Here is a 25758-nt window from a genome sequence, read left to right as displayed (position 1 = left end):
TACTGGAGTGGATTGCCATTTCCTTCTCCAGAGGATCTTCCTGACCCAGGGATCGAACCCATGTCTCCACGCGACCAGGCTTTTCATCAGTGTGGTTCTCCTGGTCTCTATAACAAGAGGCAGACAGTGTGGCTGGATCCCAACTGAACAAGAACAAATAGTTGAAAACTTGGGCCTTAAAAGAAGCTGGTTTAGTCAAGTTGCTATCACATATGAAAATCCTAGCACAGCCGAAAAAGAGAGTGGGACACTTGAAGTCTCTCCCAGTGTATCTCATTTTATTATGGTAATTGTCATCATTGCTTATTATTGAGAGCTTATTACATGCTAGAAAGAGTTCTCTTTAAAATTTTTGTATTTTGTATGTATTTTTCTACTTCCACATTTTTTTTTAGATGAGAAAATTGAGTAACTCACCCACATTTACACATATAGTAAGTGGCAGAGCCAGGATTTAAATACAGGGCCCACATTCATAACCAATATGTTACTTTCCCCTCTCTCTTTCACTGGAATCTGTTGATTTAAGTTCACTTTAGGTCTTCTCTTTTATCTGGTAGATAAGACAGTAAAGAATCTGCCTGCCATGCAGGATGATCCCTGGGTTGGGAAGATGTCCTGGAGAAGAGAATTGGCTACTCGCTCCAGTATTCCTGCATGGAGAATCCCAAGGACAAAAGAGACTGGTGGGCTACAGTCCATGGGGTCGCAAAGAGTCAGAGGCAATGAACAACTAACACTTTTGTCTGTGGCCTTACATCAAAGGTTGCCACTGTGATAAATTTATGACATCTGAATTCCCCAGAAAGATGAGAAGGTGATGTGGCATGAAGCCTCCTGACTTGCTGAAGGAGATGCCCATTTAAACAGGGTAATTCCTTTATCACTGCTGCCCTTGAGAGATGGTTAGGTCCTGGCTCCTGCGTGAAGTCTCTGATTGGCATGCTGGAGGAGGTGCATGCTGATTATTCCATGTAACACGGTCATGAAACGCAGCCACATGGGTGGTTGCCCAACAAGGCCTGACTCAAGAGCTGAATCAGTGATGATGACAGAGGCCACTCTGTGGCCCCAGCCCTTCCGACTAGTGATCTCCCTGTCGCTGTGATACACTGGAAGCCTTCACAAGCATACACAAGGCTTTGGAGAAATCTTTCTTGGATTCATCATTCTGCTGTCTTAGATATTAATATAATGTGCAATACATTTATTGACGGACAATATCACTGTCTCATTTGGTAAAGAAAAAAACACTGTTTGAACGACATGGACTTATGGGTCAATCAATCAAAAAACTAGTCTCAAAAACAGTGACTATCTGAAACTAAAATAACAGTGTAAATCAACTATCCTTCAATTGAAAAAGATGAAAACAAACAAAAGTCCAGTGACTATTGTAGAGGTTATTAGGGTATAAAAGAAATAGAATTTCCAGTTCATGCCACAAGATTAGTATTCAAGAGAAGTCTCTTGCCTACATTGATGGAAGTATAATCTTATACAGGATTTTTTTTTCTTTTTTTTTTTATTGAATAGAGTTTTATTACTTTTGGCGTTAAAAAATGCCTTTTCATTGAATAATCATGTGATGGTGGACTGATTTGCATGGCAGTGAAAACCAAGCATAATGACTGTTTTAGGAAATCAATTTGATGATGCATTTTATATTGGTTTGGTATATTTGTCATGACTTAACACAGAATCATGTAATAATTCAACAATTACATAATGCCGCTAGGAACCGTTCTGCCTTTTGGTTTCTTGGAACATCTTAGAGGAAACTCATTCTTATGTTCATAGGAAAATTACAGAGAAGACATGGGTACCTTTTAAGAGTTTCTATTTCCTCATTTGTTGAAAGAATTGGAGATGATGCCATTGCCAAGGTTCCTTCTAGATTCGACTTTAGATATTCAACAGTGCGGGCAAAACCCTGCAATGGTGTGGGCAAAAGTGGGGTTGGGTCGGGAAGAAAGGCACCGCAGGACATCAGCAGGAGGTCATTTGGGTACTACTTTTCTGGTGGCCCACGAATATAGTCTGCCCAACTCCCATGGCTGTATGTTTGCAAAAAAAAACTTGTTAAAAACATGTTACCATTAAAAAACAGAACTCACTTTTTCAAAGTGAATTCCAGCCTGCACACAAAAATTGTTTTTTCCATTGGCATATTCTCGTAGTCATGGGAAAGCAAATGAGCGAAGCCTGAATATCATTTCTGCCTTAATGAGGCACACTCCTAGGTTTGAATAGAACATCAAAAGATAATCCCTGACTTTGCAAAATCATAGGATTGGGAAGAGAATGTAGAGGTTCGTCTCTTCCTTGAGATTGCTGACAAGGTATTGGGTGCTATTCCTACAATATGTTAAGCACTGGGACTACAGAGATGAAGAAAGCCCAGCTCAGACCCTGAAGGAGGGTACGGATAGTTGGAAGGAAAGGTGGCTACAGTCCAAAAGAGGAATAACAAAGCTGCCTATCTGTAGCAAAACTGGGTATCACCTCCTTCGCTTGTGATGTGGTAGCCCAGGGACTGTATTAGGTATGTAAATTATTTGTAAATAAGGAAATAATTTTTTTGAGGGGGGCTCCAAAATTACTGCAGATGGTGATTGCAGCCATGAAATTAAAAGATGCTTACTCCTTGGAAGAAAAGTAATGACCAACCTAGACAGCATATTAAAAAGCAGAGACATTACTTTGCCAAAAAGGTCCATCTAGTCAAAGCTATGGTTTTTCCAGTAGTCATATACGGATGTGAGAGTTGGACTATAAAGAAAGCTGAGAGCCAAAGGATTGATGCTTTTGAACTGTGGTGTTGGAGAAGACTCTTGAAAGTCCCTTGGACAGCAAGGAGATCCAACCAGTCCATCCTAAAGGAAATCAGTCCCGAATTTTAATTGGAAGGACAGAATTTTCATTGGATGCTGAAGCTGAAACTCCAATCCTTTGGCCACCTGATGCGAAGAACTGACTAATTTGAAAAGACCGTGATGCTGGGAAACATTGAAGGTGGGAGGAGAAGGGGATGACAGAGGATGAGATGGTTGGATGGCATCACTGACTCAATGGACATGAGTTTGAGTAAACTCTGGAAGTTGGTTATGGACAGGGAGGCCTGGCATGCTGCAGACCATGGGGTCACAAAGAGTTGGACACAACTGAGTGACTGAACTGAACTGAACTGAACTGAAAGAAATAATTTCTGACTGTTACCTGATTGATACCTGTACTACAATGACCCTTAAGGGACTCCCTGGGGGTCTAGTGGTTAAGACTCTGCGCTTCCAGTGCAGGGGGTGCAGGTTTGATCCCTGGTTGGGGAACTAAGATCCCACATGCTGGGCAGTGCAGCAAAATAAAAGACCCTTGGAACTCCAGGGTCGTGTGGCCCATGCCCAGCTAGGGGAACATGCATCCTCCAGCTGTGGGGGACCCCTCCCAGCTGTGCATCAGGCAAGATTCTGGGGCTTCCTCCACCGTGGTCCTGGACCTTACTGTGCTTGCTGCCCTGTTTCTGCTTGCTCAGTGTCAAGCCTTCAAAAATGTTTACTTCTTACACACAGGGAAAGGTTCGACCAGATAGAAATCATCTCAATGCAAAATGAAAAACCACAAGGAACAGGATTTTTTTCAACCAAAGGACAGCAAGGAGATCCCACCAGTCAATCCTAAAGGAAGTCAACCCTGAATATTTACTGAAAGGACTGATGTTGAAGGGCTTCCCCAGTGATTCAGTGGTGAAGAATCTATTTGCGGTGCAGGAGCTGCAGGAGACTCGGGTTCAATCCCTGAATTGGGAAGATCCCCTGAAGGAGAGCATGGCAACCCCCACTCCAGTATTCTTGTCTGAAGAATTCTATGGACAGAAGAGCCTAGAGGGCTATGGTCCATAGTCTCAAAGAGTTGGACATGACTGCAATGACTGAACACACACTGAGAATGCACACAGGGATGCTGAAGATGAAGCCTCAATCCTTGGGCCATCTGTTTCGAAGAGCCAACTCATTGGTAAAGACCCTGATGCTGGGAAAGACTGAGGGCAGGAGGAGAAGGGGACGACAGAGGATGAAATGGTTAGATGGTATCATCAACTCAATGGACATGAGTCTGAGCAAACTCCAGGAGACAGTGAAGGACAGGGAAGGCGTGCTGCAGTTCATGGGGTTACAAAGAGTTGGACACGGCTGAGCGACTGAACAGTAAATTAGCATACACAGTCTGGGACAGATTCAAAGTTTCTAAATGTGAGGCGTTTCCTATCTGGTTGGAGTATGTGTATGTGCGTGTGTGTGTGTATGTATGTGTGTGTGCTCTTCCTGATCACCCCACCTGCTCAACCAGCCTTCACTCAGGTCAATTCCAGACACCTCAAAGCTAAATTTGCCTCATTTCCTGTGTGCTTTCCGGGTGTCCGGTGCCGGTTCCCATGGTGGTATTTATCAACTCACCACATGGTATTTAAAATTTCACCTTCCCCACCTCTATCTCTTACTGGACTCTGAGCAAAGAGGGAAATGTCTTGAGATAAAGAGACTCAGGCTGTATCAGAGGAGAGGTCAACATCTGGGTGGCTGAATGAGCACAGTGGGGTGGGGGAGGGGAGAGCAGGGCAATGGTGATTACTCCTTTAATCTTTATGACTGTGGCCACCTTTGCAAATCACAGTACCTGCAGGTTACCACTCATTATTAAGGCAAGACTGACAAAGAGGAAGGAAGCTGATTGTACCTTTGAATGAATTTTCATTGGCGTAAGGCTTCTCTGGTGGCTTAGATGGTTAAGAATCCACATGCAATGTGGGAGACCCAGGTTTGATCCCTGGGCTGGGAAGATCTCATTGGAGTATAGCTGTTTTACAGTGTTGTGTTTGTTTCTGCTGTACAGCAAAGTGAATCAGCTATACATATATCTCCTCTTTTTTGAATTTCCTTCTCATTTAGGTCACCATAGAGCACTGAGTCGAGTTGCCTATGCTATGCAGTTAGGTTCTCATTAGTTATCTATTTTATACATAGCAGTGTCTATATTAATATGTCAATCTCAACCTCTCAATCTATCCCACTCTTCTTTTTCCCCCTTTATGTCCATCCATTTGTTCTCTATGCCTGTGTCTATATTTCTGCTTTGCAAAGAGGTTCATCTGTACCATTTTCTAGATTCCACATATGTGTGTTGATATACAATATTTGTTTTTCTCTTTCTGATTTACTTCACCCATATGACAGTTTCTAGGTCCATCCATGTCTCTGCAAATGCCACAATTTCATTCCTTTTAATTGTCCCACTGTATATATGCGCCACATCTTCTTTATCCATTCCTCTGTTGACGGACACCTAGGTTGCTTTGATGTTGTGGCTGTTGTGAATAGCGTTGCTATGAAAATTGGGGTGCATGTATCTTTTGGAATTATGGTTTTCTCAGGGTTATGTGCCCAGGAATGGTATTGCTGGATCACATAGGAAAGAAGCTGAAATTGAAGGAATTTGACTTACACAGTGTTTCTCAATTGTGGCTGCACAAGTGAATTACTTGAGTGAGCTTTGAAAGATAGTGGTGTCATGTCTGGTTCAGGAGAGTCTGACTTACTTTTGCTGGGGTAGGGGTGGGGCATCCATCTTTTTAAATGGCTCCTAGTGATTTTTATAGGAACAGGGTTGAGAATGTCTGGTTGGGGGAGTGTAAGGTTAAAGGGCTAGACATAATTGCGACTCATGTGTAAGGGGCTCCTCAGGAGCGAAAACAGGCCCGGCACGTGTCTGCCTGTTACCTTGCCTTAGACAATTTAATTCTTTTTTTCACATCCCCCAAAAGGCATTCACAGCACAATTCTTAAATCAACACACACACATAGTACATTCATTCTGTTCTGGAAAGAGTAAAGACTAAAAGTCGGGGGACTTCCCTTTTGGTCCAGTGGCTAAGACTCCGTGCTCCCAGTGCAGAGGACCTGGGTTTGATCCCTGGTCAGGGAACCAGATCCTTCGTGCTGCCACTAAGACCTGGCATAGCCAATTATATATATACATATATATATATATATATATAGTTACTAGACCGGTAACTATCAAATTATCTCCTGTTTCAGAGAAAAAGTCCTTGATCTTTTATTACAGTAGGAAATTAACATTTATTGAGGACACTTCTATGATAGTTTTCTCATTGGTGTTGGGGGGCTTCATATAGGTTTTCTGGTAAGAAAGAAATGTAGTATACTTCTACTAAGTAAAACCTTGAACTGACTCTTATACTGGAACCAAAGAAGACCAGGTCAGCCTTGGGTAACATTGGATGGAGGTGGCAAAGGGGCTGATGGTTGCCAATGGCTGGAGGGAAGGGGAATGGGAGGTTGTTAATTGATTTGGAGTTCAGTCTCACAAGATGAAAGAGTTCTGTGGATGGATGATAATGACGGTAGTACAATAAAGTGAATGTTAATACTGAATTGTGTGCCCCAAAAAGGTTAAGATGGTAAATTTTATATTATGTATACTTAACTATAATTTTAAAAATAAAAAATAAACTCATCCACATAAAGTATGAAATCCAATGGTTTATAGTGTATTTATAGTGTATTTACTCTAGAGTTATGCAGCCATTGCCATAATCTAATCTTAGAATATTTCCATCACACCGGCTCCACCCCACCCCACCCCACCTCCAAAAAAAACAAAAACAAAAAAACCCGTATACATGTGAGCAGTCACTTGGGAGAGATATTTTTAACAGATCATGGGTGTCATGTGTTATTCTTCTGGAACTTGACTTCACAGACTCTTAGAAGCAGCTTAAAGACTTTTAGTCCAATCTCTGCAGATGAAGAAATTGAGGCTCAGAGAAGCAAAGCATTTTAGCAAAGGTCACATAGCAAATTATTGGGCAGAGGCAAGGCTTCTGATTTCCCACGGAGTTGCTTTTCTCAATACAAAAATGCTGTGTCATTCACTTCCTTTAGATTGTTGCTGACAGTGGATTGAAGGTATCAAAAAGATGCTACCCTTTTTCACTGTGGATCCAGGGACTCTTTCTCCAGCCTCTCATCTTATCCACCTGAATCGGGAAGTACAGAGTAAAGACAGGAGAGTGCAAAAATCTGTAGTGGTGTCCGGTCATGCTTCCTTATGCCTTAACACTATTAGGGAAGAGCTATAATGAATTTTATAGAGAATAATGTCGCAGCCTCTTAGAAGAATGATTAGAAACACAGCCAGGTGCGGGGACTTTACTTTTGAAAGATGTTGCGTTTTGCTGTGGCAGCAAACAGAGCACCATGTGTCAGAGATGCCAAGGTTTTGGGCTGGCGGCGGAGGTCATTACCTCTCTTGTCATTGTATGATTATTGGGAAAGAGCAGAGGAAGTGGGTTGAGGCTTCTATACATCCTGCTCTCTTGTCTTTCTTGTCTTTCAATTACTTTCAGACTGAGCAGAGCCTTGGGCAGGGCAGCAGCTGGACAAAAGTTGGGATTTGGAGTGGGGTGGAGGACGAACTTGGTGAGCTCCTTGAAGCATTTTCGGCAGTCCTTATTTCCTGGAGGGCTGGTGGAGAGGGTGCTGAGGTTGCTATACATGGGGAATGAGGCCAGGGAGACTCACGCAGCTACTGACTTAGACATATCTAGATCAAGTCCTGAAACCTACTTCAGGCAAGGTTTGGGTCTCTTTTGTCTTCTGTCCTTTGGTCTTTCTGGGAATTTGACCTACCCTCCTTCTCCCTGGTTACCACCCTAACTCACCCCAGGATGATGTACACCCCCAGGAGTGTTTGGAATTTCTCCAGCCAATCTATTGGACAGGTAGGTACTCTAAACTTCCTGAGAGTTTCCATCATGATAGACACACCTGACTGGAGAGATTGCTGGGGGAATGACACAGGCTCCTAGCCAATGGAGGACACTGCCTGGATTAGTCATCTTTTAAGCTTCCGGTACCTCGCCAAGGGCCTGGAGGGTTTGCTGAATGAATAAGTAGTAACATTTCACATCAAACGATGCATATTATTTACAAAGTGATTTATTTCCCATGCATGGACTCATCCTCACAACTGCCCCTACTTGACCCCTGGAAGGTAGGCAAGACTGTTTCACAGATGAGGTCACAGAACTGGAGGTTGGAGAGGTGGCTTTCAGACTCTTAAGTCTGTTGACATTTTTATATAGGTATATTGAGATGGCCTTTCCTAAAACACTCGGAGCACTGAGAGAGATATGAGTCAGACAGACATTTGCGGTCTCTGCATTTTGTTCCTAAATCTGGGGAAGACATATTCTTCATCTAAGTCTCTCACCGATGGTATTATTTTCTGTTTTTTGTAATCACTGCTGGTGTATAAGTTTTCAATCACATTTTGAGTTAAGTGGGATTTCAGGGCTAGCCTGGTAAACTTGTGTCACCCCATGTGGTTTGGAGTATGTAGCTGTTTCCTGACAGATATTTTGCATCATACACTATTGTGTCTAACACAGTTTTTGGTTCATACACTATTGTCTTGAATGTAGTTTTGGGTAATTTCAATTAACTGGATTGTAGTTTTATGGCCCTGGGTCGTCAAGAAACACATGTTCAAACATTCTCCCTGCTTAATAATATCCTTACTCTTGCTGAACTTCTATGACAGTATTGGAAATCAATGATCGCTTCTGATCCTCCAAATGTATTGTTGAGGAGAGACCTAGATGAAATCACTATACGAAATGCTTTGAGATTGCAGGATGTGGAGAGCGCGCTGTCATTAAAATGAATGATTCTGCTTGGAGGTAAACCATGTTTTAAATCTGAGAGTATTTTGTGCATGAGGGAATTTCTCTGTGCAGAATCATTTTCCACCCCCCACCCCCAATAATTCGCAGGATCACAGCCCTCCTGGCAGCGGGTGTTTCCCTAAACTCCTGGGCAGTCGCCCGGCTAAAGCAAGCTTTCCTCTCCTAGCAACTGTTGCTAAGAGGGGCGTGGCCTAGGAGTCCGACTAGAACGCGTTTGGTGTCCCGCTCCCCACCCCCACCCCCACCGCATAGACTACATTTCCCGTGATGCTCCAGGGTGGTCTCCGTAGTGACGCACTCGGTGTTCGCGGAAAGGTGGGAGGGGGGTGAGGAAGGCGGAGGCGGTGGTTGCGAGGAAGGCGGAGGCGGTGGTTGCGAGGAAGGCGGGTGGGGAGGGGGGGCCGTGCTTTCCGCGGGTCCCCGGCTCGCGCTCCGGCAGCTGCCGCCGCCGCCGCCATGTTGGCTTGAGGGGTGATGACAGGAGGCGGCTGCGGCGTCGGGGACTGAAAAGTGGAGGAGGAGGAGGCAGAGGGAGCTCTGAGAGGAAACGGTTCCCGGGCTGAGGAGAGGAAGGACCCGGCCTCTTCCGGGGTCCGGCCGAAGTCGGCGTCGCGGGGAGCTCGCGAGGCCGGGGAGGGGAGCGGAAGGCGGAGACGGTGGGGGGGAGGCACAGGCGGAGGAGGCAGGAGAGGAGCGCTGGGAAGCCGGAGACGATGCGCCCCGAGCCCCGCGGCTGCCCGGAGGCGCCCGCGGCCTGAGTCCCAACGGGCCGTGGGGGTCTCGCTCCTGGCCGGCCGAGCGCCCCGCGCTCCGCCCCCCCCCCGCCACCGCTCCCCGCCCGGGCTCGCCGGCCCGGGCTAGCACTTCGGCTGCCAACGAGTTAAATGCCCTTGAGCGCGGGTTTCCGCGGCCCCGGCCGCGCGAGTTGAGAGCCGTTTCCCCGCTCCGGCCGCCGGGGACGAGTCCATGTGTAGCCACATAAGTTCTCTGTGTGCCGCGGCGCCTGGTCATCCTCCCGCTTCATGAGGACTCGACTCGGGAGCGAGTGTGAATCACGGCGGGGCTGGGAAAGGAGGAAGGCGATTTAACCCCCTCCCACCCCGCTCCATGTCCGTGTGTCACTCGGCTCGGTCCACCTGGCGCAGCCGGTCCTGGGGCTGCTGCTGCCGCTGCTGCTGACTTCGGCGACCCGGGAGTTGCTCCGCTCCGGCTACAGCTCTGCCGGCGATTGTTCCTCTGCGCCCGGCCAGGCCGGCACTTCGGATCGGAAAGAACTTATTATTTTATTTTTAAAAATTATTTTTGGAGAGCACATCTCGAACCAATCAAGATCTTGAAGATTGATTTCTGTTAGCTTGAAGACTAACAGAAGACTCTTTTTAATTTGTTGTTGTCTTAAAAAATTTTTTTTTTTTCTTTGCGTAAACATCTGGGTATATGTCAAACGGCAAGATGTCCAGTAATGTCCCGGCGGATATGGTAAGTGAAGGATTAAGAGTTAACGACAGCCTTTGATTTAATTGTGGTTTCCAATCTCGTTTAATCAGAAAGGATGCAGGCGTAGGGTGAAGGTTTGCGGGGTGGGGGTGGGGAAGCCACGGTCCCGGGAGATTGTGGAAGAAGTTGGAGGGTCTGTTGTCGCTCTCGTTGAAAGCGCTGCGTTGAATACGGATCTTCTCACTTGGTTGCGTTTTCTAAATGGTTAAAGACAATGGAGAAGTTGGGAACATGTAGCAAGGTGCCTTGAAGTGGAGAAAAATCTCTTCCGCTTTGCTAGAAGCCTCTGAACACTTGTGTATGAAAGCTTCTGAAAACGGCAGAGCTGAGGCCGGGTGTCCCTGCTAGATACAGAGGTGGGCAGGAAATCGGGAATCTTGCCCTGTGACACTGGTCATGAATGCAGTAGGTGCAAGCCGGTATTTCCAAGAAGTGGGGACGTCTTATCTCGGCCAGGATTTGCTGTGAGCTTTTCGAAACGTTTGGGAGAATAAGCACGGCACAGAAATAGACGTTTTGGAATGTTCACAAATCCAGGCTGACTGTATTTTGGTACTTTTAATGAATATTCCAGGACTTTTAGTACCAAATATTTAGTAGTATGACATCACTGGACTTTTAAAGGCTAATAAAACACATTATTGATTGAACCTTGATCCTGGAATGATAAGAACTGGAAACCAAAGTACTCTTGTTTATTGACGCTTTTCTTTTTGTTCATAAAGTAGGTTAAGCTTATGAGACTGTTGATTAACAGGAACTGTGTAGGCTTACCGCGCTGGGAAGGTGGGTTTGTGTGAGGTGAAATTACTCTTTGCTGTCTGTCCTGGGGACAAACGTAATGCAATTAACAGGAAGGGGAATAATCTCCTTTATGAAAGAATTGAAGTTAACATAGTTATGCTCATATATTCGAAGTTAACATTTGAGCGTTTGTATGTTTCAGTGAAAAAACAAAATTGAACTTTGCTGAGGATTAAATTTTAAAATGTCAGATGTTTCAGTTAGAGTGAACCCCATTTACGGGCCGTAAAATTAAATTAAATGGCTCTAAATGGCATATTTTGACCTTGGTTTAAAGACATTTTGCTTGTGTTTGATTTCCCTTTCAGTGCGCTGTTTAAATGCAAAGGAACCACTATGTTCTGTCTCTTGGGTGGCCACAGAGCAACCCAACACTCTCCTTCCTGAATCTTAAAACTCGAGCATTATTGTCCTTTTAGTTTTCCTTTCCCTCCTGGGCTGCACACTGGAGCATAGTCTCCTGCCGGCTTAAGCTTAACCAGACTGGATTTCCTTCACCCTGTTGATGAAGTTGCCTGGATAGGTCTCTGGATGGAGCAGGAAAACGCACTTTCCCCGATGGATCCTCTATGGGCTCGTACCCTCCAGCAAAGACTTGCTGTCTGGCTAAAACCTCCATCTTATATCATCATGCACAGTGTGCAGTATGATCACCTTATGTACTATATATCTGTCACAGAAGTTGTCGTGCAATAGATCTGTGAGATTAAAACAGTGCAACAACTTTCTTTATTTAGGCCCAGTGACGAGAAGGAGCTGAATGTGCGTAGCTTCACTCACAAATTGAGGTGATTTGGAGAATACCGTTTCCAAGTCAGAGGAGGTTTGGAAGCTAGTGTTTGGATCAGGGTGCCGGGAAGGGATGGCAAGGTTGTATTAATAGCTCTAGTTATCAAATACAACTATTTCTGTTTTAGACTGTATTTTAAGGCCGTGATGATTCTGTGGTGCTTTGAGATCCCTTGATTAAAGGTGATAGGCAAGGGCAAAGCAGTATTATGTAATAAACATATAATTCCTTGGTGATGCTGTTTCAGAATGTGTCTAGGGTACAGCTCAGATTAGATGATTCTGAATAATTTTTATGTTTCATTTTTTAGCCATTAAACTCACTGGAGGCCTTGAGGGTTTTTTTCCAGCATTAAAACCTTTTAAACCGTCATTTGCTATTACTCACATTGCATTTTTGTTTAAGAAGTGTCTTCCTTTGATATGTACCTAGAATTACAGCTTTTTGAAATATAACATGATAAATACTGGTTAGAAGTTGTGGACTCAATACTTCATGTTTGTTAAAGTTTTCATTATCAATAATTGACAGTCTGCACTTACATTCTGACTTAAAGTGTGGAAAATGTCACTACTCTTGAAAAGCATCGGCCTTCTCAGCCCCACCTCTCCACAATCTGATATTTCCCTTGCAGCATAATTCTAAATTGATTGGGATGCATATTCTTGCAAGTATGAATACATACATTTGCTAGATGCAGTAAGCATTTTAAGTTTCTCATTGGTGACAGTGTGTGCTATTTAGAAACAAATGTTACGCTTTTTCACCTGTTAATGATGCTTGTCACCTGTATAGGAAAATCCTATTTTGGAGAAGAGGTGGGGCAGTGAAATTATAATAAACCCTGTCATGGTTTCAACAGAGATAGTTCACTCTTGAGTTCTAATAATTGCTAAAGCAGTTGATGTTTTTGGTAAAGTCTCCTTATAGAAATTATTGTGACTCACTTTTTTAAATCAATTTTTTTTAGCATGACTTATTTTGTTACTGACATTGAAAATTTATTTTTAAACATTCAGTATATTTTTTTGTGTACCATAAGGGGTCTCTTTTCCTTAGAATCCAAATGTAGCAAGTCAGTCTTTTAGGGCAGGGTACGAATGGTACCCCTAGTGAATGGATTTGCTATATTCTTTACAAAAAATAATTTGCAGTATACTTTTTCAATTAACATTCTGTAAAGATGTCCTATAAATGGTATAACTGTATTTACTTAAAATGTTGGCTTTTTCTTTGCTAAAGGTGATTGAGTTTGAATTGAGATTTACTGACATTTCAGTGTAATAACTAATTTGTGAGAAAAATCTGAAAATATCCTGTCCTGAACCCAGTGTCATTATAATACATTGTTTTTAAGTGATTGATTTTCCCCCTCGGCCCAAATCATAGCTCATGATGTGGCTGTATTCATTGTTTATACTTGTAGCATGAATTATGTTAATGATTTAGGCTTTCTGAAAGAAAATGTTTAGTCTTTCAGTAATAAAGCCTAAGGCTGGTTAGATAAGCTGGTAATTTCATTTTCTGGATTTGGAAAGTTTTCAAGATGTAAATTAATATATTTATAAAATTTATTATATAAAAATTGGAACTACTGTTTGGAGCTTTGGACTGAAATTATACTTTATGATATCTATAAAATTGAAAACCCTTTGTAAGAGAGACATTGACAATGTAAGAATAATGGCAAAGCAGTTTTGGTTATTTGAAGCATTTTAGGTAATAAAGAATCCTGTACCTTTTTAAGCTATGAATGTGAAATTGTAGCAGATGTAACTATGTTTAGTCTGGGATAAAGTGAGCTAATGATAATTTGATTTTTTTCAGTGCTTAATGATTATTTTTATTGTAATGTCATATCTTTTCCATTTGTGAAAGAAATATTGGAGCCCTCTAGTGGACAGGAAATTATTCAAATGAATTTCTTTTCAAAGTGAAGTTTTATCACTTTTCTAAGTTTAATAACAGATACAGAGTATACCAGGGGGAAAATGTCATGCTTGAAAGAGGTTTAGAGAATAGAAAAGTTTTAACTTTGGAGAAAAAGTTATATTAAGATCCAATGCCTTAAATTTTTCTCTTTACTTACAGCTCTTTTAAATTTTTCTTTCTCTTGCTGGAGCTCTTGTTCCTAATATGAGTTGGAGGTTTTATGAAGGTTAAGGGTGGATAAGTACCATTTATATATTAATATCTGTATGCTAATATATATACACACACACACGCATATGTAGGTGACTTGATGAACAACGTATTAAATAACATGTCTCTTATGGTATATTTCTCTAAATTGTTTTACTTTGAATGTGTCTTAAAATTTGGTATCTTGAGTTAGACAGTTTTATTGAGAAAACAAATAACACATTATTTCCCTCCATTTTGAATGACTTTTCCTTTCCAGCTCTGAATCCTACTCCAGCTCATGTCCCTCTCTTGTGAAACTGGTTTTTAGTCCATTCTGGTCCACACTGATCTTTCCTTCCTGTGAACCATTTTCTATTTCACATTCTTCAGTTCAGTTCAGTCACTCAGTCGTGTCCGACTTTTTGTGACCCCATGAATCGCAGCACGCCAGGCCTCTTTGTCCATCACCAACTCCCGGAGTTCACCCAACATGATGTCAAATTTACATGAATATATATGTCTTGTGTTTATTATATCTACCGTAATTTCTAAAACATTTAAAAACTGTTCAATTATTTTCTTGACTCGTAAGGCATTACTCTTTCTGTTATTTATGGGAAACATAAATATTGTCCCGTACTACTACGACTAATAATAATGGTGTTAAGCATGACGTCTGTGATATCTGATACTACTTTGAATATGAAAAATGTATTTTTAGTGTAAGTTTTGAAGTTACTTTAAATTAGTGGATAAAGCACTGATGGCTCTACTAGTTTTCGTAGCATGAAATAGTAAGTACATTTTAGGAGACTGAACTTCAATGTGCTCTTTAAGAATTCCTCTCTTTCTGGAGGGGAAAATTGAAAGTGACTAGAATTCATGGTAACTGGAGACCCTGGGTAATACATTATTCTGAATCAGTAAATTTTTTGAATACATGATGGTTATTTTGGGGAATATCCCAGTCTATTTTGGATTACTGTCCTGTTTGCTTACATGTAATGTGAGACACATAATTTAACTTACTTTTGGTGACTTAGCCATCATTTGAATAATATTGATTCAGTTCAGTGAAGTTCATTGACTGTTTCTTTGTAACGTACTATCATTATTCTGTAAACTACAGCTGTCTTAGCTCAGCATCTAATACAGCTTTTGAAGCTTTGTGCCCATTGACTACTAGTAATTGACAAAGTGAGATGAGGCAAGTCAATTTGAGAATAAAAATATTAGAACTTCTAGCTTATTTTGTGCTCCAAAAAAGAAGGAGAAATTGAACTTTTTTTTTATTAATACATGGATTGGGTCTGAGAAAACCTCCAGGCTTCTCTAGGTCCACATTCTAATGAACATTTTCCTGAGGGACAGGATGAGAATTTTGTCATGTAGAGACAGCAGGACTATCGAGTTTCTCAAGGTTCTTGCAGTTTTTTATGACAGTCTTTTATATAGGTACTTTAAAATTTATTTATTTATTTTTGGCTGTGCTGGGCCCTCCTTGCTGCTCAGGCTTTTCTCCAGTTGCAGTGAGCAGGGGCTGCTCTCTGGTTGTGGTGCACAGGCTGCTTGTTGGCTTCTCTTGTTGCAGAGCGTGGGCTCTAGGGTTCACGGGCTTCAGCAATTGCAGCTTCCGGGCTCTAGAGCACAGGCTCAATAGTTGTGGCGCATGGGCTTAGCCGCCCTGTGACTTGTGGGTTCTTCCTGGACCAGGGATGAAACCAGCGTCTGCTGCGTTGGCAAGCAGATTCTTTACCACTGAACCACCAGGGAAGCCCTAGGTACTTTTTAAGAGAATCTTTGATACTTTGAATGGAAATGGGGAGCAGAGGTTCACTGTTAAAGTACCTCAAAGAGTTGTAGAACTCAAAACTGAACAACACATTTTTATTTTACTAAAGATGTATATCTTAGATGCTGATCAAAAAATAGTCATATTCAGTAACAGTGCTCTTAATGTTAAGAGTAATAGTATTTTTAGTGGTTGCGTGATCAAAACAATGTTTAAGATAGTTAATTAAAATTAAAACAATAAATTTTAATTTTTAGTGTGTTTTATGATTTGCAGAAAATGTATGGTTTATAAATGAATATATTATATATATTGGCATTGTATGCTGAAGTATTTTATGGTTGGGATGTTCAGTCAAACTTTAGAAGCTGTAAGATGACTTCAGATTTCTAAGTATTTTCAGTTCTGTTTGATACAGTGTTCCCGTCTCCCGCCTTGTTGAGTATTTTTCTGTGGTCAGTATGCCTAACTGTCCCTCTCTAACTTCATAGTTGCTGATTCTAATTTGCTGTGGGTATAGAAATCAGATTTCCAAAGTTTATTAGGACCAAGTGTGTTAAAAATGAGTAAATGACGTCCAAGTGGGATTTTCAGGCATTCTTATGGGAAAGTACATCGTCTTTTATTTCATTTGGTCATGTCTATTTTGGTTGTTCAGAGTTCTGTTTACTTGAGGGGCTTATTTCCTGGCTGAGTTTTGGAGAGATGTAGATTTTTGCAGGGATGAACTAGATAATTTAAAAAATAAAATTACACGAGGAGCTTTATTTTGAGCTCCGAGGGGAGAGATGCTAATATTTGTTGTGTCCTAGCTGTTTTCCAGGCAGATGCTTGGCATTTGACAGGATAACATTTAGTTTCATCCTTTCAGTGACCCTGGAGAAATAGGTTGGTAAGTAGAAAAAGAAGCGGCTGTTACCCCCCTGGTGAAGGGCACCAAGAATACATCTGTAGTGGAACAAGTCAAATTTACTGACTTGCTGTAGCCACGCAGTCACAGAAGAGGGTATCGCAGAGGTTCTCACTGGGGTTTGCCTCATGATGCTGATGAGGGAGCCGGGGAAGAGGAGACTAGCTCAGTAGAATGCTGCAGACACAGAGTGGAAGTGGGTTAGTAATTGGATCTTCCAGTGGTCTTTGTTTAGGAGGCAGGAAAAAGGAAGCGGGCTGGAGGAGCTGTCAGTCATTGTGGAGCCCTAGTGCAGCCCTGGGAGAGTTCATTACCTGTTGGTCTTCTGCGGGCCTTGTCTGTCTCTGTCACAGAGTGATTATCGGCAGAGCTGTTTTTACTTTCTCTCAGCCTAGGTTCAGAGAGGGTAAGGGTCTTCTTTGGAATCACATAGCTAGGAAAATACAGAGCGAGGGTAGGAATTTGGGTTTCATGGCAATATGATAAACACCCTAAGCCTTTCCCCTGTGTACCTGAGCAGACAGTGCTCACCCCTCAGGCCCTCTGTTCAGCAGAATACCTGGATCCCCTCCCAACACCTTGCTCCAGGTATCTTTGCAAAATGCTGTGTAACCTATGGGTTGGAGTGATTTTAATGCAGGTGGGTTTTTCCCTGGTGACTCAGATGGTAAAGAATCCACCTGCAATGCAGGAGACCCAGGTTCAATCCCTGGGTTGGAAAGATCATCTGGGAGAAGGAAATGGCAACCCACTCCAGTGTTCTTGCCTGGAGAATTCCATGGACAGAGGAGCCTGGTAGGCTAAAGTCTGTGGGATCAAAAAGAGTAGGACACTACTCAGCAGCAAGTAACACACTTTTCTTACTCACTGCTTAAATTCAAGGGAATTTTCTTTAAACTTGTTGGAGCTTTGAGTCCTCTTGTATATATATTATACAATAGAATTTTTTTCCTATAAACTTACCACTTTGAATTCAAAGACTGCTGCTGCTGCTAAGTCGCTTCAATTGTGTCTGACTCTGTGCAACCCATAGACGGCAGCCCACCAGGCTCGCCCGTCCCTGGGATTCTCTAGGCAACAACCCTGAAGTGGTTGCATTATATATGTGACAGACACATAGGTTGATTTAGTGCTTTCAGGGTATTTTGTGTTTGTCTTCCTACTAGTATCTGCTTATGTATGATGCAGATTCTTTGTTAATTGATTAAAGTCTAGCAGCATTTTTTTATGGTCTAAATAAAATATATATATGGGCAGTCTTCTATAACTAGGTTTTCAAAAGAAAATGTTCTTTCTGTTGAGGAAAATTATCTTAAGTTAGGCATTATATCGTGTTTATGAACATAAATTAACATGGCAATTCATTATGTCTAGACAAAATGCTCTCTCAAGACAGATGTTTGATTTTGTTTACTCTCTTATAAAATTAGTGTTTTTGCCATAGAAATGCTCCTGATTTTTTCATTTAGTCATATACCATTAACAACTATCCATACAAATAAGCATAGAGCCATGTTATAATTTTGAACTGATTCTGAATGACGTACAAAAATTGTTTAGCTATTCCATATTCATAAAGCATTTAAAAGCTATTAAAAACAATATTGTAATGCCTGTCTTAGAGTATGTCTCTGTGCCTTGTCTGATTATTTTCTTAGGATAAAATTCTTAAGAATGTAGCGGCTGTGTGTTTAGATATGTGTTAACAACTGTGGTGAGGTAGGGATACACGTTTTACTAATTTTAAAGCATCCTTGATTTTCTGGATAAACCTAACTTTTTCATTTTGAATTATCTTCTTAATATGCTACAATATATTTCATTTACATTGTTTCAGTTTTGTTCATGAAGAAGATTGACTAGTGATTTTTAATTTCTTGTAAAGTCTTTGACACATTTAGCTGTCAAGGTTATTCTGACTTCATAAAATGACCTGAGAAATGTTTTTTATTCTCTGAGTTTGTGAAAATTGATTTTATTGCATCCATTAATGTTGGGAGGAGTTCACTGGTGATGGAATTTGGAGTTTTCGTGGGGGGAAGGTTGAGGATTATTGATTCTGTTTCTTCAATTCATGTGGGACTATACATGTTTTCTATTACTTTTTTGTCAGTTTTGACAAATTTTGCTTTTCAAGGCATTTATCTATTTTATCTAAATTTTTCAATGTGGCTTCAGATTTTTTTTCTTTTTTTATAATATCTCTATTATCTTTTTGATGTTTGTAGTATCTGTAATGAAATGTGCTTTTAAAATCTGATTGTCGGTAATTTGTGCTGCTGCTTGCTCTCTATTGACTTTCACAGAGTCAGATTTCATGTCGTGCAGGTCTTCTAGTAATAACTAGTTTTGTTTGCCTGGAAGTGTATTTATTTACCTTCATCTTTAAAGAGTCTCTTCCTTTAGCACCTTTAGGTTATTTTATAATTTCTGGCTCCCACTGTTTTTATTAAGTCAACTTGTGGTCTTACTATTTTTCCTTTGAAGTTAATGTGTTTTTCTGTTTAGCTTCTGTTGAACTTAATGTGTTTGGGCTATTTTCAAGATTTTATCTTTGTCTTTGGCTTTTAGCAGTTTTACTATCGTGCGCTTATGCATAGCTTTTATTGTATTCTTTATGCATGGAATTTGTAGAGCATTTTAAGTCTATGGCTTGCTATTTTTGTCATTTTGTGAATTTTCTAAGCTGGAATTCTTTTTTTTTTTATTTTTTATTGAAATATAATTGAATTAAAATGTGTTAATTACTGCTTTATAGCAGAGTGACTCAGTTACATTGATACTTGTGTATACATTCTTTTTCATATTTTCCATTATGCTTTTTCACAGAATATTGAATGTAATTCCCTGTACTATACAGTAGGAACTTGTTGTTTGTCCTTTCTATATATACCTGTTTGCATCTGCTGATCTCTAACTCTCCATCCAAGCCTCTCCCACCCCTTTCCCCTTGACAACTGCTAGTCTAGTCTCTGTGCTTGATTCTGTTTCTGTTCCATAGATGGGTTCATTTGTGGCATGTCTTAGATTCCGTATACTAATGGTATCAATACGGTATTTGTCGTTCTTTTTCTGACTTCCTTCACTTAGTGTGAAAATCTCTAGTTGCATCCATGTTGCTGCAAATGGCATTATTTTGTTCTTTTTTATGGCCCAATTGTATTCAATTGTATATATGTACCATATCTTCTTTATCCATTCATCTGTTGATGGACATTTCGGTTGTTTCCATGTCTTGGCTATTGTGAAAAGTGCTGCTCTGAACGTTTAGTTCACTTCAGTTCCGTTGCTCAGTCGTGTCCGACTCTTTGCGACCCCATGGACTGCAGCACACCAGGCCTCCCTGTCCATCACCAGCTCCCGGAGCTTACTCAAACTCATGTCCGTTGAGTCCGTGATGCCATCCAACCTTCTCATCCTCTGTTGTCCCCTTCTCCTCCCGCCTTCAATCTTTCCCAGCATCAGGGTCGTTTCAAATGAGTCAGTTCTTCACATCAGGTGGCCAAAGTATTGGAGTCTCAGCTTCAGCATCAGTCCTTCCAATGAATATTCAGGACTAATTTCCTTTAGTATGGACTGATTGCACCTCCTTGAGAAGACTCTCAAGAGTCTTCTCCAACACCACAGTTAAAAAGCATCAATTCTTCAGCGCTCAGCTTTCTTTATAATCCAACTCTCACATCCATACATGACTACTGGAAAAACCATAGCTTTGACTAGACGGACTTTTGTTGTCAAAATAATGTCTCTGCTTTTTAATAAGCTGTCTAGGTTGGTCATAACTTTTCTTCTAAGGAGCAAGCTGCACTCACCATCTGCAGTGATTTTGGAACCCAGGTCTGTCACTGTTTCCAGTGTTTCCCCATCTGTTTGCTATGAAGTGATGGGACCAGATGCCATGATCTTAGTTTTCTGAACGTTGAGTTTTAAGCCAACTTTTTCACTCTCCTCTTTCAGTTCCATCAAGAGGCTTTTGAGTTCCGCTTCACTTTCTGCCATAAGGGTGGTGTCATCTGCATATCTGAGGCTATTGATATTTCTCCTGACAATCTTGACTCCAGCTTGTGCTTCTTCCAGTCCAGCGTTTCTCATGATGTACTCTGCATATAAGTTAAATAAGCAGGGTGACAATATACAGCCTTGATGTACTCCTTTTCCTATTTGGAACCAGTCTGTTGTTCCATGTCCAGTTCTAACTGTTGCTTCCTGACCTGAATACAGATTTCTCAGGAGGCAGGTAAGGTGGTCTGGTATTCCCATCTCTTGAAGAATTTTCCACAGTTTGTTGTGATCCACACAGTCAAAGGCTTTGGCATAGTCAGTAAAGCTGTGAACATAGGGGTACATAGATCTTTTTGAATCAGAGTTTTGTTCAGTTATAGGCCCAGAAGTGGGATTGCTGGATTGTATGGTAATTCTGTTTTGAGAAACTTCAATAATGTTTTCCACAGTGGCTACACCAACTTACACTCCCACCAACAGTGTAGGAGGGTTCCTTATTCTCCGCACCTTCTCCGTAAGCTGGAGTTCTTCAAGTACTGTTTGTATTCAGTTCTTTCTTTCTGGGACTACAAATGCATGTGTGTTAGGTCATTTCAGTTTTCATTCTTTTTCCCACTCTGTGTATCTATTTGGATATTTTTGCTGAACTGTCTTCAAGTTCCCTTATCTTCTCTATCCAGTATACAGTTATACCCAATTATTAAGTTCTTAATTTCAGTTTTTGTATTTTCAGTTCTAAAACTTATACAGATTCAAATTCTCACAATGTTTTACTTATTTTTCTTGAGTATATAAACATTGTTGCAATGTTTCTGTCTGATAACTGTGATACTAATCCCTATCACCCATGAGCCCATTTCTGTTGTCTGGCTTTTGATCATTTGATCCTTTTTCCCAATATGCCTGGTAATGTTTTAATAACATTGTCATGAAACATTATAGTGGGTCTGAATGATATTATCTTTCTTAACATAAAAAATATTAATATTCTCTGGGAGGTAGTTAGGTAAACATTGATCACTTTGATTCATTAGTGATTAATAAGAAATAAGCCTGAATTCGGGGTAATCAGGAAATTCAAATAGGCTTCTAACACATAGCTCTTTTGAGGTCTTATTTAAAAGTTTGAAGTGTTTACCAAGATGCTTCTTCCTTGGCAGGCCCTGAATTTTAAATATGATGACTGATAAAAGCTCTGCTTAGCTTTTTTAGCCTCTTCCCAACATCTTTTTGAGGAGCTTTTCTGCATTTCAGTCCCTGTTGTTTATGATTCAGCACATTCCTGGAGGGCAAACACTGAGCAGGATGTTGGGCTCCTTCTTTGCAGTTCCTTTTTATCTGGAATCCTCAATCCTGGCTCCTCTGGTGTAGCACTGAAGTCCTATTTCTGCCTTCGCAGCCCTGCGGGACTGCCACAAGCTCCCGGCTCCTGTTCTGCCTGGCCTGGATGCCCTGTACTGGTAACTGGCAGATGCCTCAAGGGGAAAACGGGCTGTACCTTCAGGTAGCTCAGTTTGTTTGTTTGGTATCTGAGGTCACTTTTGTAGTTGCTTTCAGTGGGGAATTTGGTCTGATATCTCTCTTCCTCATGGCTTGACCTAATTGCCCTTTCTGTGTGTGCTTTAGTTCCCCTCCCTCCCTTTTGGCTCTAGGATTACCAAGTTTTTTTTCCCTCTCTCTTTTCTATCCTGATAGTAGCTATGAGTAGCTAAAATTAATTCAGTACTTAACTGTGTTACTTACCATGGCACCATCGGCCAGGCAGTTGCTTAAGTCAGACATCTAGGAGTCATCTCTGATCTCTTCTTTCCCTCATCCCCCAAATTCAATCCATCTCAAACTGCGCCTGGAATTCATCAACTCCTTCTCTTCTCCATGCCACCACCGCATTGCCAAGTACCATTGCTCTCTCCCGGACATGGCATTAGTCTTGGAACTAATTGTTCTGCTTCTGTTTATGTTCCCCTGTGATACACTTTCCAAAAATAGCTTAAGTGATTTTTGTGAGACATAAATTGGATCATCTTTCCTTCTGAAAAAAAACAAACAGAAAACTTCAGCAGCTTTCCATTGAAGAATAAATTCCCATAGAATAAAATCACAGATCCTTAAAGTGGCCCTTTGGAGTCCTGCATCATCTGGCTCTTGCCTGTCTCTGTAATCTTATCTCCTTTGACTTCCTGTGCTTCAGTTATCCTGGGTCCTCTCAGACGGGTCACAGGTTCTTTCCCACACCTGGGCTGAGCCGGAAATCCTCCTCAGTGTCCTCTGTGCCCTACAGCTGTGGGCAATGCCGTCTTGCTTCCTGTCCTCAGAGGCACTCTTCCTGCTCACATCTAAAATTGAGTTCCCTCATCCCTCGATTTCTGACTCAGAACCCCACGGGCTCCCTCTGTAGCACTTGTCACACTTGGTAATTCATTGGTTTGTCTTTAGATTTGTTTTAATTGTCGACAATTCTGTTAGGTAGGTATATCTCTTTCATTGGCCACTGTGGCCAGTAAGTATGATGCCTTTTATATAGTAGGTTTTTCATAAGTATTTGTGGGCTTAAGAAATAATTATATTGTAGGCACTGTGTTAAGCTAATGACTTGAAACAGACTTAATCCTCAAAAAAAAAAAAAACTCTCAGAACAAGTTTACCAGGTAGGTAGGTGCTTGTGTTAGCTGCATTTTATTGATGAGGAAGATGAGAATTAATGATATTTTGTCACTTTCCTGAAGCCAGCCAGCTAGGTGGGCCCATTTTGTGTTCTTGGATATATTTGCATTTCTAACTTTTCACCATTTTAATATCATCTTCATTATATCTTAAAGCCAATGACTGTGATTATACTTATATTCTGGTATTTCAACTTTAGCTTCTTGCATTTGCTTAACATTTTAAAATAACCAAAATTTCAGAAAGGAAATTAGAAATTTGTAATGGAAGTTGAAGAAGTATTAATAAGATTTAAATACTTGAAGTGGTAGATTTGCAGTGTGGCTTCCAAGTATTATGAGTGATTTTTCAAGCCGTAAAATCTCTCTCATTATTTTGTGACTAAATAGAAAGCCTGTGTTACTATTAAATGCATATATTTGATATATATAAAAACATATATTTGAAGAAAATGGTGTTTGAGCCTTTTGTACTTAAAGGACTATTACATAGATTTTTACCTTTAGCACTCAATATAATCGATATAACTTCATGTTAGCTGTCAGTTTACTTCCATACCTACTTGTCTATGGATAATAGTCCTGCTCTGTTTATTTCTTTCTGTTATTCAGTTAATCAGCAAGTATTTGTTGAGCATGTGCTTATGCCAGGCACGTTTTTAGGCTCTGGTGTGCAGCAGTGAGTGAAGCTTACATTTAAGTAGTAGGGAGATAGACATTAAACACAATGAAAAGTAAAATACATAGTGTGTGAGGTAGCGGCATTTTTTTCTCCAGGGAAGAATAAGGGAGAGGGTTTGGAGAGTGCTGAGGGACAGTTGCTGTGTTGCCCAGTTTACAGAGGGTGATCGGGGAGACCATTGGGAAGGGATCTGAGGAAATTGCGGGCCATCTAGTGTCTTGGGGGATCACATGCCAGGCAGAAGGAATATGTCCTTGTTTGATTTCTTTGTTCCTTTTCAGTTTCTCTCATTGTCAGTCTTTCCCTTAAATTTTTGTGTTTCTCATAGTTTTTGTTCCCTGCCCTTCTGTGTCATCTGCGTGATCAGTATCTTCCTCACTAGTTTGTGCAGCAAGCATTTATCGCCTGCCGGTGTGCCAGATAGACCCTGTCAGTAGTCAGAGCCGGTTAGTTTTCTCTGATGTCAGCACACACACACAGTGTCTTTTGAATGAATTTCCTGTTCTTTATCTCCACTGCCTCCAGCCATGTTTTCATCCAGATATCATCCCCCTTTATCTGCTTCTGTTTATCTGCCTTTCACCCTTTCCCCAGGTTTGTCTTTTGAAAACACAGATCTCATTACAGAGATCTCGTTGTTTAGCTCTTCTACTTAATTACGGTTGGCCAGTCCACGCCCCGCTCCTTAGGTGGTAGCATTAGGGCTCTTGGCAGCCTGGCTCCCATCTAGCTTCATCTGCTGCAGTTGCCCGCTGTGTGTGCCCTGTGTGGGGCTATAGTGAACCCTCTGCTGGCCCACAGACCCTCAGTCACCGTTCCTGCTTCTCTCATCCTTGCTTAGCCTGCCCTTTCTGCTTTGGGGCACCTCCCCCCACTGAAGACTTGTGCTTCGTGGCAGTGTTGATTCCTTGGTAATGCCTTAACTACTTGGTCAGGCGCTTGGTCATTCTAAGTATAGCACATGGTAGGAGTTCCAAACCAAAGGGACAGTGGAGGCACAGCTGTTTCCCTAGGAAGGACCAAGGGGAAAATGAATGGCAGCACGGCCTTTTCCTTCTGGGTTGCCAGCAAGGTGAAGCACCAGCAAGTGTCCTCAGAGGGACAGAGCCAACACACATCCTGTTCAGGTTTCAGCGTCTCTGGTTCCAGTGAGCCCAGAATTGCTAGGTAGTGATGAGTCTCAGCGTTACCTGTTGTACCATCATAACAGCCGGGGGACTAGGTCCGGTCCACAGGAAACTTAAGATGAAAGGATTGCAGTCCCAGCTGATTAGTCTGGAATTCTGAGGGCTGGGCCTCCCAATCAGTCCTCCTCTCATCCACGGTATTACCTCTACTCTAGCACGTGTAAATATTTTTGTTTTGTCCACTAGACAGACTGTGTACTCTCTGAGGGCAGAGAGAAGCCTTACCTTCCTCCTCCCTCTGTGCCCCTGTTCCTATCATAGCACTGCGCCGGTTGTATAGAGAACACCAGGTGAATGTTGAGCCAGCACTGCAGCTTTGGCCAGTAGAACGTTCTGCAGTGATCGTGATATTCTGTATCTGTGCTGTCCAGTCGAGTAGCCACTGGCTGCACGTGGCTGTTGAGCACTTGGAAAGTGGTGTGTGACTAAAGAATGGAATTTTAAATTTTATTTAATGAATTTAAATATGAATAGTTACAGGTGGTATTGGACAGTGCGGTTATATACTTTACATAATTATTTCTCTCACTGGACCAAAGAGCT

The 25758-nt window shown here is 41.5% G+C and overlaps 1 protein-coding gene across 2 annotated transcripts in view; it reads left to right on the top strand.

Annotated features, from left to right (window-relative positions):
• Positions 1-9016: 9016 nt before the first annotated feature.
• UBL3 (ubiquitin like 3) overlaps positions 9017-25758 on the top strand; it is a 48663-nt gene continuing 31921 nt past the window's right edge. Inside the window, exon 1 of one of the 2 annotated variants that reach the window (XM_044927315.1) lies at positions 9017-9079. In XM_044927315.1, the coding sequence (XP_044783250.1) occupies positions 9032-9079 (48 nt within the window). In that variant the 5' untranslated portion in view covers positions 9017-9031. Of the gene's footprint in view, positions 9080-9132; positions 10244-25758 lie in introns of those variants that run through there. The other variant, XM_006078582.4, reaches the window with a different exon arrangement.

Source organism: Bubalus bubalis, chromosome 13 (genome assembly GCF_019923935.1).
Source record: "Bubalus bubalis isolate 160015118507 breed Murrah chromosome 13, NDDB_SH_1, whole genome shotgun sequence".
Classification (NCBI taxonomy): domain Eukaryota; kingdom Metazoa; phylum Chordata; class Mammalia; order Artiodactyla; family Bovidae; genus Bubalus; species Bubalus bubalis.
This window is presented reverse-complemented; position numbering and strand designations above follow the sequence as displayed.